General features: G+C 38.9%; 1 protein-coding gene across 7 annotated transcripts in view; it reads right to left on the bottom strand.

Annotated features, from left to right (window-relative positions):
- Positions 1 to 14,863, bottom strand: part of ncor1 (nuclear receptor corepressor 1) — a 62,237-nt gene that overhangs the window by 42,060 nt on the left and 5,314 nt on the right. For all 7 annotated transcript variants that reach the window (XM_080866493.1, XM_080866496.1, XM_080866497.1 and 4 more), the window contains exons 3-9: positions 13,355 to 13,449; positions 11,815 to 12,022; positions 10,644 to 10,823; positions 8,612 to 8,725; positions 7,289 to 7,345; positions 7,095 to 7,147; positions 6,342 to 6,408 (exon numbers count right to left, since the gene is read on the bottom strand). In XM_080866493.1, the coding sequence (XP_080722619.1) occupies positions 6,342 to 6,408; positions 7,095 to 7,147; positions 7,289 to 7,345; positions 8,612 to 8,725; positions 10,644 to 10,823; positions 11,815 to 12,022; positions 13,355 to 13,449 (774 nt within the window). The remainder of the gene's footprint in view (positions 1 to 6,341; positions 6,409 to 7,094; positions 7,148 to 7,288; positions 7,346 to 8,611; positions 8,726 to 10,643; positions 10,824 to 11,814; positions 12,023 to 13,354; positions 13,450 to 14,863) is intronic.

The following is a 14,863-nucleotide window of genomic DNA, read 5'->3' as shown; positions in this document are numbered from 1 at the left end:
GAAACTTGATTATGGAACCTCTAGTTTTACTTTATATGCACATCAAGTCTCTGGTTCGCTCCTGTTTTTATCATCTAAAAAATATTGCCAAACTAAGATCCATTGTGTCACGTCCTAAACTGGAAATGATCATTCATGCTTTGGTTTCATCACGATTGGATTACTGCAATGCACTGTATACATGTCTTAGCAAAGCCCCCAAAGAACGCTTGCAAGTTCTTTAAAATGCTGCTCTTGATATAGCTATACTGGCTTTCGGTCTACATCAGAGTGAAATTTAAGATTCTGTCACTCACTGAGAGCTCTTCGTGGACAGGCACTAGGTTATATCAGAGGACTTCTGTACCCATAGGTCCCCGAGGTCCTGTGACCAGGGTCTGCTGATGATGCCCCATACTAAGCTGAAAACAAAAGGAGACAGAGCCTTCTGTTCAGTGGCCTTCAGACTCTGCAACTCTCTTCCTTTGGACTTGACTGTACAGTCTCTTTTAAAAGCCAGTTAAAAACATCTCTCTAAATCTGCTTTTATTCATTTATTTATTTATTTATTTTTACATTGTTGGCTCTTGTGAAGCACTTTGTGATTTTATATCCTGAAAGGTGCTATATAAATAAAGTTTTACTTACTTAACCCTTCTTGGCACTTATGGGTATGCCATGCTGGAGGAGCTACACTGCTTATGCAACCTGAATGGGCAGCTCATCCTATCAGCATTGACAAGGACATCAGCAAAAATCGCAAATAGAGAAAAATTACTCAGGAGAGAGCAATGATCTGTGCCCAACACCTCTACAACCATTCCTTTTTTTATCTTGTTGCATTTCTAGTGCTCCTGATGTTACTTTCATTTGCAACAGACATGGTTTATGCTTCCTTATACCTGAAATTTAACCGACCTTGTGTTGGATTGTGAGAATCAAGTGTTCCCTTCATTCTTTTAAGCAATATACACCACATTTTAAGGAAGCACCTGCAATCTCCAAACAAAAATTAAGTTTTTATATCTGGCTCTGCAGAATATGTGAAAGAGATATTTAATCTGGATGGCATTGCCTTGACATCCAGTATTTATGTGAGGAAACTTTCAACTAGGACCAGTACTCTAACTCAACACCGTCTTCTTTTATCATGCAATATTGTCAAAAGCTGTCTCTAAAAGTGCAATAAGTGCTAAAAAAAAAGTAGTACCAACATTTACTGTCTTTTACTGGCCGATTGTCCTAGAAGCTGTTGTGAACTGTTGCAATATAATGTAATGACAGTAGGTTACGCTCTCAATGGATTTTAATTGTAACGATCGTGTGATGTAAAGTAACACTCCCCAACACAGATTTATAATTAATTCAAATAACAAAAATGCACCAAATCTGGTGGATCATAACAGCATTGCTGTTAAACACCAGCAAAAATCTCTGTGCCTTTAAAAAGTCTGGCTCATTCGCCAGGAACTGCACTCAAACATTTTTGAACAAACAAAGGCAACAACTCAGTTTGTTGGGGCCAACCCAAACGCTGCTACACCAGTGGACAGATGAGGCAAAACAGATGCAAATAATGTTAAAGGTTAAAAAGTTGAAGAAAAAAAAACCCCAAAAAACCCCCAATGATTGTGATTTTACATGCAGTTAAGCGTGTGTTTATTAGCACATGTGTTATTTGACCAGTCACTGAAACCTGTGTTGTACTTTATCATTGAAAGGGAGTGAGAAAGTAAACATGGCGACAGACGGGCTGAAGTGAAAGCAGAAGAGTTCACTGAGTACAAGCTGCTCGGGAACTCGTGTCGGTTGTGCGGTTTGTGTCTGCCTTTGACATTACTTATTTCAGTATCCTGACCCACGCACAAGCTGCTCCCATCCACCAATTCTATCTACAAATAAGGTTCAAAAGCTCATTGCCTCTTTGTTTTAGTTGTTATTAACACACACAGGTACCATATATTTATTAGTAACTGTGGAGGGAAAAAAGGATTTGTTTGTAATAATTTCCAAAATTGTCACAGTTAAAATGTTAAGTTACGATCTGGAAAGACTGCAGGACAATATAGCCTCATTTCCACTTTGTGCAGCGATAGACAAACAATTCACCTTCCTCTTGGCATGTAGCCATGTGCACTCTGCCATTGTTCAGAGTCCAAAAGCCTGTCTGACACAGAGGGAAAGGTGGGACTCACTGAGCCACTGCCACACACACACACACACACACACACACACACACACACACACACACACACACACACACACACACACACACACACACACACACACGTGTTTCCACATAGCTTACGTTTGAAATATTTAAATAAATGGTAACTGATAAGAAAGACCAAGAATTGGCCAGCCGTTTCTAAGAAATGGTCTTTGATGTGACAATATTTATTATTCTGTTACATAAAAAAAGCATTTATTGGCTGCCACAGTGAACAAACAAGGGAAAACAAGATGTTTCCTGTTCTGTAAATACATCAGTACATTATTTTTATTAGCCATTAGCACAGCTCAAGGGACAACAATGCTGGTCTACTGACCACAGGCCTGACACTCAGATAACAGATGCAGAACTGCTTGCTGATGTTCACTGGAAAAATGAGTCAGAGTGAGGTGCGCTGGATAACTCGTAGAGTTTCCAACAGATTTTTATCTGTTATGTTTGTTACAAATGCTCAAACTCTAGTTAACATACAGGATACTTAGTTAACTTAATTTCAAAAGGTTTTCTTACCAACATGCTAATGTTGATTGTTAATGGCAACAGTTCCAACAGTTTTTTTGGAATAAAGATTACAAAACGCTCGATCTGCTCCCTTTTTTGTGAGATGTTGTTTAAAATTTACTGTAAATATGAAAAAACGGACAGGATTATTCCATCATTTTCCTCTTCTGGCCTGTCAAAGTCTGATTTGAAATGAAATTTGCACGAGAGTTGAATGGGGCAGATGGGTTATGTATAGGGTTGGGTGATTGGACGAATATATTGACTACAGCCTATCGTCAATTGTTTTTACAAGGGCGATTTATTTATGTATTTGCCCATGAGTAAGTTTGCTAATAATGATGGAGCTAATAGAAGCAGTAAACAGAAAAAAAAATAAATAATAGTGCTGTTTTAACAGCACCATCTTTCATCTGCGAGTAGATACACCGTCCTCAGAGTGTGCCCAAATGCAGTGATTCATTTACTCAAACTCATAACAGAAAGAAAGAAAGGTAGTAGCCTATTTTCAGAAAAAAACATTCAGATGGTGGACACATACATGCTAATGCAAGTTAGTCATGTTTCAGTCCTTTGCTCGCACTATACGTCAGCGGCACACCATTTTGGTTACATCCTTAAGTTTACCTCTTTCATTGGTTTAAAGCCAAAGAAATCCCAAATTGGCGACTTTATATATCCATGTTTGGACTTCTTCTGTGTTGTAAATCGGTCCGTGCATAATTACATTGCTCCACCCATCAAAAAGTCTGCGCATGCGTGAATATATCGCCCATTGTCGATTATTGGACAATGGACGATGGATTGTTGGTTGGCAAATTTTTAAATATCGCCCAACCATAGTTATATACATAAAAAAGTCCCTTCTCCCCAGCAATGCTCTCCATGTAGGTCTTAAAATAAATTTTGGGGAAACAAAATTCATTAGAGCCATGAAACAGATTTCGACCAAAACAGGCGCAGCTTGATGACATCATTAACATGTGGTATCGCGATAGAGCGGTATAGTCAAAAGCTCTATTGTTGGCCAAATTTATATAGTTTCTATCGTATATCATTTATATCGCCCACCCCTATGACTAACCTCATACTGTGGCTGGATTAGGGCTGTTCGATATAACGATATATATCGGATGACAATATAAAAACGTCTATCATTTCCTATTACGCTATCGTTTCTTTCGTGGTGTCGTAAACTAAACTGTTTACAGCAATATTTTTCATCGTTTTGACAGTCACTGTAGTGGCTATATTAATTTCTTAAAGCCTCTCTTTCTCTTATATTTAATATAACCACACTATGGACGGACAAGTGCCTGTTTTTACGTGTTGTCATTAGCAACAATGACGGTAAAACCATTGCCTGGCTCCGCTGTCCGCTTGTTTGTTTTCCACGTAAACCTTTCACAATAAAGCTCAAGATCCTGTTGAGACTTTTCAGAATAAACTGAATCAAATGAAAGAGTATGCAGAGAGTTTACGGATGAGAAGCAAAAAAAAAGAGCCGTCAGGTGCTAAAAAATAAACCTTAGACTCAAACTTTGAAAGAAAGTGGTGGCCGTTACAACTTATGTCTAAAAATGTATAGTTTCATGCATCAGTTAAAACACTCGAATCCAGGTAAAGGACGCCCAGCTGGAAAAACTAAACGCAAGTCGAGTTGCCTGAGATTCACAGAATTTACAGAAAATATTACATTTTTGTGATTTATATCGTTGTCAGGACGATAAATGTCTTATATCGGGATATGAGATTTTTGTCATATCGCACAGCCCTAGGCTGGATTATCTCAGTTGTTCTCCCCTACTGAAGTTTGGTCCATTTATAGTAATTTTCCACGCAATTGCATTTGTCAAAAAAACACATCGGGAACTTTTATCAAGTGGAAAAAAGTTAGCGTTCATTCTCCAGGTTCACTGTGTTATGCTTTGTTATGCTAACATAGCTGTGTCGCTAACGATCACTAGCACAGCAGTATATACCATATACCATGTTTTCATGGATGCCTGGATATTAAACTTAATTGTTACACCTGGTAAAGCAGCTACGCTGATCATTTTATTAAAGATGGAAGAATTTAGACAGTTTTTAACTCTCAGTGATGCCACAGTGTTCGTTTGACTTTGGAACCAGAAGCAGACGGAGTTTTGGGCCCACTCTCTTATGCTTTGTTATGCTAACATAGCTGTGTCGCTAGCGATCACTAGCACAGCATTATATACCAGCTAGTCCGACTTCAGTAACCCTACAAACATTACTGCCGTGTAGTTTTCTGTCTTCATTTATTTTGGAAGTGATAGCAGGGCTGTACGTTTTATTTTTGCCCAGAAATCTCTCAGAACATGGTATATCATGTTTAGGTAACTAGCGAAACTAGCGAGCTAACTTTCTGCTAACTTCTAACTCCGTTAAATTTAATAAATTCTGTTTTCATGGATGCCTGGATGTTAAACTTAATTGTAACACCTGGTAAAGCAGCAACACTGATCATTTTTATTAAAGATGAAAGAATTTACACAGTGTTCGTTTGACTTTGGGACCTGATGCGGACGAATTTTTGGACCCAGATTACTATGAGTCGTGAGGCTCCTGACTACGGTAGCCATAACGCTCAGACAATCCATCAAGTGGTGTGGCTTTGTAGCTTAGCAAAGTCCTACTAAAACATTTTTGACAGATTTTTGAGCGCCGTGTACCACTTAAAATTGGTTCGAGGTCAATAAACACAGCCAGAATTCATAGATAAGGCACACCAGATTATAAGGCGCACTCCTGATTTTTGAGAAAATTAAAGGATTTTAAGTGCGCCTTATAGTGCGGAAAATACGGTACCCTTTTTAAACTTTGTCCAAATTGGAAGTCTCAATTATTAAACTTTCATGAGTAAGATAAAATGCTAATTTGCTTCACTATAACCTTCTATATTTAACTACAGATAATTACAAGAGTTTCTTTTAAAGAAAACTATTAAAAAAATATTTAAATTAAATGTTCACCAAGGTTCAGCATTTATTAGTCAGTCTAATAAAATGGACCCCGTAAAACTGTCGGATGTTCTGATACAAACTTTAAAACCTGAATAAATGTTTTGTTATTTGTGTCATGTATTGCTTCAAGATTCAATTCAATTCTTTTTCATGTAGATAGCGCCAACTCACACCAACTGTCGCCTCAAGGCGGTTAATATTTTAACGTAAAGACCCTGCAATAATGCAGAGAAGACCCCAATAATCAAGATGGCTCCCTCTGAGAAAGCACTTGGTGACAGTGGGAAGGAAAAACTCCCTTTTAACAGGAAGAAATGTCCAGCACAACCATACTTAGGGAGATACAGCCATCTGTTGGAACCAGTTATGTGTGAGTGAAGGAAGACAGGACAAAAGACACGTTGCGTCTTAGGGCTCAATATGTCAAGACTATCTCAATACTATTTAGCTTTACATAAGCAAAGAATCTAGCACATATAAAAAAACATTTATCACAATGTGCTTATATCACATCAAGTTCAGCTCAGGTCATCTAAGGACAGTCACATACGTTATGGATGTCACACTAACCATGGAAATACGGGATGCTATTTGAGCTGTATCCATAACAATGACACAAATAAATGTACAAGGACACTTACCCTTTGCTTACGTGCATGGTTCCTCCTCTTAAAAAACAAAATCAGCTTCTTCCTCATGACTTGGTTTCTGAAAGTAAACAGTTGCCAAAAATCAGTCACTATTTTTAAAGTATTACCAAAACAAAAAAACAAAAACAAAAAAAACAACTTTAGTTTCAACAGAGCAAGAGTTGCCTTTAGCTGCTACCTTTAAGAATTACAAAATTCATTGATGCAATAAGCTCAAATTCTGTTCCAGCACACTACCAAACACTTTATTTGTGTAGCAAATACAAAATACTGATAAGTATTCTGTTTGCACATGATGGTGGGGAAAGAATAGCGAGTGCGCCGACCCTGAATGTGCAACCTGTGCAGCAGATTCACACAGAAGTGGGCCCTGTCCTGATAAAAGCAGAGCCAGATGGGCTGCTCTCAAGGTACACAGCGATAAGGGTTTTGTCCCAGACGACACGACCTTCAACCCAACGCAACCTGCTTTAAACACACCCAATGCAGGCACATACACACATTTTCTCACTTCCTTTCTTGCTCTCCTTGGTGTCAGTAGGCCAGTTCAATGAGGTGACTCAGCATTAAGATTAGACTGACTTATCAGCGGGTTTATCTCGCCATGGTCAATATTACAGCCACTGCTGTCCTCAGCTCAGAGGCTTCTTATACTGATACCGAGGCAAGCATCAGATCCTGTACTTAGGATATTTATTAAAGCTATTTGTAAAAAAACAACAACAAAGAAACATGGACACTCACGTCTTGATGTTGTCATGGTACACCTTTGTGTCTGACGGCTGGTTATACAAAGGCTAAAAAACAAGAGGGGAAAAAAAAACCCAACAGACCAGCAACAGATGGTGGATTAATTATTAGCCAACAGACAAACTGTAACACTACTTCTTAAACAAAGCTTATGTAAGGTCAAAAATCTTAACCATTAAACTACTTACCAGCTCAACCTTGGGACCAAGGCCTTCTAATATTTTATGGGCTTCTTCAGCTTTTTTCTAGATCGGGGAAAGAAAAAAAAAAAAGATTACAACAGGAGACTAAAAAAGAAACAGCAGGAACACACCATCTTCAGATATGGATGTTTATGTTGATTCTGAGACATTTTGCCAGCACAGCATTAAAAGGAAGGTTCAGTTAAAATAGAGGGGGCAAATGTTTTTCCTTTCTCAAGTGAAGTACTGAACTATGGCCACAACCATAATCTTAAGACTAAACTAAACAAAAATGTTTAACAGACACGTGTTTGATTATTTCAGATGTATTCAGTTGGCTTGACATATAATCTTCCTCCATTAATTAATTCAAAAAGCAAGAAATTGCAAAAGCCTGAAAAGCAATTCACAATACAAAAAAACGAAATAAATATAAGAGTGAGAACTCCCACTGAAGTGTAAATAATAGTGCAGTCAAGGCAGTATTCTTGGATCGCTGCAGTCTGTCAGCTTTTTCAAGATCATTAGGGACATACCAACTCTTCATTTTCACATTTCACAAACCCCCATCTGTAGACTGAGATAAACAACCACAGCTGCCAGACTAAATGCTATGTGCAAAGCCTGAGCAGCTTTACAGCCTAAAGGGTTAATGGTTGACTGAGAAGGGAAGGCGTGTCCCAGCGCTCTCCTACCACAACACTGTCTGACACACATGAACTCCAGTGACCTCTGTAAACACATCCTCACTTGCTGCACTGTTGTTCAACTGAAATACACATAATGAGGCTTACCTCCGCCCTTGAATGAGATTAATATATTCTTAACTGATACAAAGAATCACATCTTCTGTTTGATAAACAGATTCGGCACTTAAAAGAAGCATCATTTCTAGTCCCATTAACTTCAAAACACAATGCTACAACCACAAAATATTCCATCTTCTTCTAACAGATGATGCATATAAACGGGGGTGAGGAGAGTCAGCAATAACAGGAACCGTTCAGATATCATCAGTTGGTTACCACAGCTTAGATACTACAGAAAGTGATTAGTGGGAGTGAAATTAAACTCCAAACCCATCAGCTAACAAAAAGAATTACTTAATTTGAGGGTGGAGACTGTCACGGGTTGGCTGGTGTCATTGGTGGTTTTAACACTTGCTCACAGCTTATTGTGGCACGATTTTAAACAGAAAAAGTAATGTTGTTCTCCCAGCTCTGCAGACACTGTTTGCAATTATTCAAGATAATAAACTAACAGAGACCAGAGAGCAAAGAACCAATGCTACTTGCAGGCGTGTCTTTGTGTTTGCATGAGACGACTAACCCTGTTTTCGTCGTAGATGATTTGGACTATGCTGCGGTGCTTGTGCTCCACCGGGGGAGGAGTCACTGGCTTTTCGGGCTCCACTGGCTTTGCTGCTTCCTCTTCAAGTTGTTGCTAAGAGACAACAAGAACACATGAATTTTTGACCTATGGCACACAAGATCAGAATAACAATGTGGAGTGGAGAGACTTATTTCATCTATGCATGACCATACAGAGCAGATTGTGAAAAAACACAGACCCATAAACAGTGTAGTGATCTGATCCCGGCATCTCATATATGAGGACCATGCAGGTATTGTCAAATTATTCCCTGCAGGCGTTTTTGTGTATAAGGCTGAAGGTTTCTGCCACTGGGGCTAGGGCTGTGCGATATCACCAAAATCTCATATCCCGATATAAAACATCTATCGTCTGATAACGATATAAATCACAAAAAATGTAATATTTTCTGTAAATTCTGTGAATCTCGGATAGGTGAAGTGTTTCCAGCTGGGCGTCTTGTACCTGGAGTCGAGTGTTTTAACCGATGCATGAAACTACACATTTTTAGGCATAGGTTGTAACGGCCGCCGTTTTTTTTGTGAGTATTTATTACACGACGTGCTGCGGGGAAAGCCTGTTCTAACATTTGAGTCTAAGGTTTATTTTTTAGCACCTGACAACTCTTTTTTTGCTTCTCATCCGTCAATACTCTGCATACTTTTTCACGTGATTCCGTTTATTTTGAAAATTCTCAATAGGATCTTGAGCTTTATTGTAAAAGGTTTATGTGGACTGGAAAATAAACAAGCGGATGGTGCGATGGTGTTACCGTCGTTGTTGCTAACGACAACCCATAAAAACAGGCGCTTGTCCGTCCGTAGTGTGGTTATATTAAATATAAGAGAAAGAGAGAACTTTAAGAAATTAATATAGCCACTACAGTGACCATCAAAACGATGAAAAAAAACATTGCCGTAAACAGTTTATTTTGCGACACCACGAAACAAACGATAGCGTAAAATGAAATGATAGACGTTTTTATACTGTCATCCGATATATACCGTTATATCGAACAGCCCTAACTGGGGCCATGTTAATAAACACAGACACACTAATCTGCTGAATGTTTGCTAGGTCAATGTTTACAAGCTAAAGGTTATGTAAACTACCAGGTTACAGGGACCAGATTAGGAGTTCCTGAAATACCTCAAATAAACATTAAATCCCTGAAAACCTTGGGAAAAGGCAGACTAGAAAAGGGAGAGGTATTCTCTTGCAGCCTTGATCAGCTAACATTTCTATCTAATTAAGTAGAATTCCAAAAGAGATAGCAGTTCGAAGACGACCAAGAAGCAAAAAAACAAACAAAAAAACAACAACAATCTAATCTAAATAGGATGCTGAGCTGAAGAAAAAAAGTAAACCTAGGGATCTAGAAATGTCGTTTCTGAGAGTGCCTTCTAGGAAAAATACAAGAAAATGAAAGACACAAGTCTGTCAGCCTATAGATTTACAGCAGTGGCATCTTATAGCCCTGAGGAATGCTTTAATTTTCAAGGTCAAAGAGCAACTTGGAGCTCACCGAGAAGACAAGCAAGCCTCCAGGGCTTATCATCACCAAGTCAGTAGAGAACTGATATTTGACTTGATATTTAGCACCAGACATACTGAACAGGCTTTTCTCAAAGGGAAAGACTTCCGGTAGATTACTTTAACCCTGAGCTGAAAGTACAACACTTTTTACACTAAATGGATTTGCGGATTTCTGAGACCCTCCCATGAATATTTTTCTTAGTATTTATCCTCAGTGTCACTTTCAATAAAAAGTCAGTTTGAAGTTTAGCTGTGATACAGTTGCATAAAAGCAACAAAACATTTATATTTAAGCACTTCCTCAATGCTGTTCTAAAATTTGTATCATATCAGTCTCTCAGTTTATTTCTTAAAGAAAAAGAAAGAAAAACATTATCTGTGCCATGTTTTCTTACACAACACTCATTGTGTTTGAAATATGTTAAGAGAAAAAAGGCCAAGCTGGGTAACCAACCTGCTTTTTCTTCAACTTGAAAATCTGCTGCTCCACTTTAGCAATCTCTCGGTCTACACGGTCCATACTCTGGATCAGCTCTTCCTTGGACAGTTTAGAAGGAGAGGTGTCCTGCTCCTCCCCCATGTGTAGTGTAGGTCCTCCTGGGGAAGACTCCACTTTGACAGTGAACTGAGTCTCCTGGCAAAAAAACCAAAAAACTGTTAAATAAGTTTATACAAATTATTGGTAGGCAATCTGGCAATAATATGACAGAAGAGCTTAATTTACCAAGTATTTTATTTTTGAAAATTAATTCACCACTAACCAGCACAAACCTGTTTGGTTTCATGCTTCCCTATGCGCAGGCTCTGAGCCATTCAGCTACCTCTCCAGTCGTTCTCACCTCCTACAGACTGACTCTGACTGTCATTGTCTAGCAGCTAGAAAGAGCATTTCTTGTTCTACTCTGCCTTTCCAGTTCACAGATGATGTCCAGGGCAGAACAAGGACTACAACCTTCACTGGCAGTCCAAGACAGCAGAGTTCCTCTGATTGTAGGATGAGAGACTAAGCAAAAAGGCAGCTGAACAACATCAAGTACTGACAGTAGAGAAACATGAGCCGGTGCATGGCTTACTGGCTAACCTGACAGTATCAGCAAATATGCACTGCTCAGGTCCAAAGGCCTATAAATTACATCCTCTGAGGATACAAATCAAATCAACACCTTACCAAAACAGCCCCATCCAGCAATAAAACCTTCATAAAACATCATGACTGCATTAGTGTTAAGTGTTTGAGAATCCATGAGTGTCTACTCAGACTCAAGTTTTTTTTTATTGTCTACAAGAACCTATTGTTAAGTTCAAGACTTTAGCAACTGCAAAATAAAGGGCCTATGGCTGATGTTTTAAAATTTGGCCATTATCCATAGTGGAGAGCCTTATTTTGTACAGTGATTGTGCTTTAGTCCTCATTTATATTCACTTTTGTTCCAACAAAATAAAGAAATCTTAATTATGGGAAAGAACTGACCTCATTTTTTGTCTTTCTGATGTTCATAACAATAACTTTTATGAATACTGAAGACTGACATTAGTAAATGTTAGTCCAATCTTAAGCTTAATTATTTCTGCCTGATAAACTGGTTCAAATACAGGACCTACAAAATAAAAAATATGATGCCCACCTTCTTGACCTCCACAGTGGCTCTTAGGCTGTCCTGTACACTATGGGGCACAGGCAGAACAATACCCCCTGCAGTGGAAGGGGTGCGGGTGATATGAGCCTCAGCAACAGTCTCCAGGCGAGGGCGTTTAGCCTCCAAGACCTCATGCTCAGGTTGGGCTGAGACAGAGTGAAACTGCTGTTCGTAACCATGGCGCCTCTCTGGAGGCCTGACAAAGAAAAGTAAACAAGAAATTTACAGATTTATCAGAAACTGCAACTAGCTGTCAAAATTAATTGGAGGATGCAAGTAAGGCTGGGCCATATTATACCGTTCACGGTAATACCGGTACAATGTTAGGCAACGATAAGTAAATGAAATATCGTGATAGAATATGAGTAAAACGCGCATGCGCACATGGCCGAAAAAGCATGGCGGCAACGGAGAATGAGAAGAGAGAAAGCGGATCGTTCAGTGAAACGGATGAACCAGAATTGGTTTGTAAAAATGGTGCTACTTCAGTGATGTGGAACTGGTTTGGTGTTTGTCCGTCAGATACCCACCAAAGCACATTTTTTTGTAGAACATGCACGTGGGCCGTCATTATTGCCGTATTTAGACTAAGGTACTCGTAAATCTGGGAGTAATCTGTGTCCTAAACTCAGTCAATTTCAGGTCCCAAAGTCAAACGAACACTGCAGCATCACTGAGAGTTAAAAACTGTCTAAATTCTTTCACCTTTAATAAAATGATCAGCGTTGCTGCTTTACCAGGTGTAACTATGAAGTTTAACATCCGGCATCCATGAAAACAGAATTTATTACATTTAACGGAGTTAGAAGTTAACAGGACGTTAGTGGAAGTTAGCTCGCTAGCTTTGTTAGTTACCTAAGCATGATGTAGCATGTTCTGACTGAGAGATTTCTGAAAAAATTCAAACGTACAACATGGGAATAAAGCAGCTGTGATAGAATACAGCATTAATGAATCAATGGTACAGAAATGGAGGAAGCAAGAATAGTTTGAGTTATCTGACTGCTTTGTTTCACTTAATGTGTCTTATAATCCCATGCACCTTATGGTCCGAAAAATACGTATTTGACTTTTTTATTTGGCACACTGCAGTTTAATGTTGCAAAGCACCTCTGTTTAACTTCAGTGGATATTATACATGGTTATGCTCAGGATATGTCAGCCCATTTCTACTGGAAATGCCTTTTGGTTAAATTTTCAGCAAGGAATTTGCTTTTGCAATGTTAAATTTTTATATAGCTTTAATGCACATAAAAAAAACAGCTGCTTGTTTAAGTGAAAATACATGGATGGGGGGGGTTTTGCGCTAGTAAAGTTGTGGAGTTGTATTTTGTCTCGCATCAATTATATTGTCAGTTATATTGTTATCGCAAATTTTAAATATATATCATGATAAATAGTTTTGGCCATATCGCCCTGCTCTAGATGCAAGAAGGGAAAACCTCTCTAGAACAAAACCTAAAATGAAATAAGAAAGCACCTAATAAAGCCTAATAAGCAGCTTGGTATTTGAATATTACGCTCCTACCTTTCAGCTCCAGGGTGGAATTCGGACAGTAAAGACGGTCTTCTGCGACCCTGTGGATCCTGCATGTGATTCCGGTAGTCTGGGACGGTGAAATCCTAAAGGCAAGAGGAACACTTAGCAAATTAATTCTCAAATCTCAATCTCATTCAAATTCTTGACAGTGTGAAGCAGGGAAAATGGAAATCAATACACAAAAACAAACATCACCTCACATACCATAACAAACTATAAGCACCTCACAGATGCAGCAACCGGATCATCCTTAGAAAGTAGTGTCTACAAAAGCGACACATTTCTCTGCTACAGATACATCTTACTTTGAATCAGTAAAGCTGCCTCCACTGCCTGCTTCACTCACACTTTTACACATGAACTATAACCTGAAGCACAATGCTTTTTCTTTTTTTTACCCCTTAGCAGCTCATGTAAGCACCATCACTGGCTGTACAATGCGCTGCCAAAAGCTTTGAGGGGCACAAAAATCATGTAACTGTGATGTCCCCAGTTAGAGTCTAGCCATGGACCTGTGCTGCATCTCACCTCATGCATACATACGCACATAAACACATGTCTGCAACCCCACCCATCCCATTTCCTGTAAACTCTGTTCTACTTAATCTAATAAAGGCAACTCAATGGGCATTTCTGCCACTCAGCTGCAACTCTGAGTAGACAATCACGATGCCAGCAATCAGAGATTAAAATCATAAATAATTATAGCTAATTAGCTTTGCTTATTTTGTTAGCTTACATAATTTTATTTGTTGGTTTATTTAACAGTGACATTGCAGATATATAGAAAAAGAAAAACAGCTATAAATGCAGCACAGTTATCCAAGAGGCCATTTTCATCTGTGATCTCACCTTATTAAAACAACAAAGTTCCCAAATTAATCAGCAGGGATAGGCCAATGTTGTATTCTGTCCTTACTCTGACCTCTGCCCGGGGGGTGGGAGGGGGGGCAGAGATTGCAGACATGGTTAAGCTTACCAGGAATATACAAAAAATATATATATCCTAGTACTAGAGAATAAGGGCTGGCCTGAAGTGAGGCCCAGTTCCACTCGTTTTTCAAACGTGTCATTAGTCAGTTCACAATGGAATTACTGAAACCAGCAGCACTACTCCTCCTCTGGCAAACTAAAAGGAATGTTGTTGATGGCAAGAACATTGATTAAAATGTCTGTAATAGTCAGGGGCTTTTATCCAAAACCGTATGGGGTAAAGAACACAGAAATGTTATCAGCACAGTGTGACTGCCAAACAAACCTGAACAAGCAAATGCAGTTACAGGAAACATTTCTAAATTCCCATTTTGTCCCAGATTTAAGCAAACAATGTGAATGCTCAGAAATGTCCCATCGAGAGTTTTCTGTGAAAGTATGCTTCTAAGAAACGTGTCACTGAAAATGTCCAAACACCATCCAACATTCTCAAATGAATGCGCAAAAGGACGATGCTCTAGAGTTAAATACTGCTACGGGAATTACCACCACACATGGTTTTTC

The sequence above is a fragment of the Rhamphochromis sp. 'chilingali' genome, assembly GCF_963969265.1.
Source record: "Rhamphochromis sp. 'chilingali' genome assembly, chromosome: 19".
In the NCBI taxonomy this organism is placed as follows: domain Eukaryota; kingdom Metazoa; phylum Chordata; class Actinopteri; order Cichliformes; family Cichlidae; genus Rhamphochromis; species Rhamphochromis sp. 'chilingali'.
This window is presented reverse-complemented; position numbering and strand designations above follow the sequence as displayed.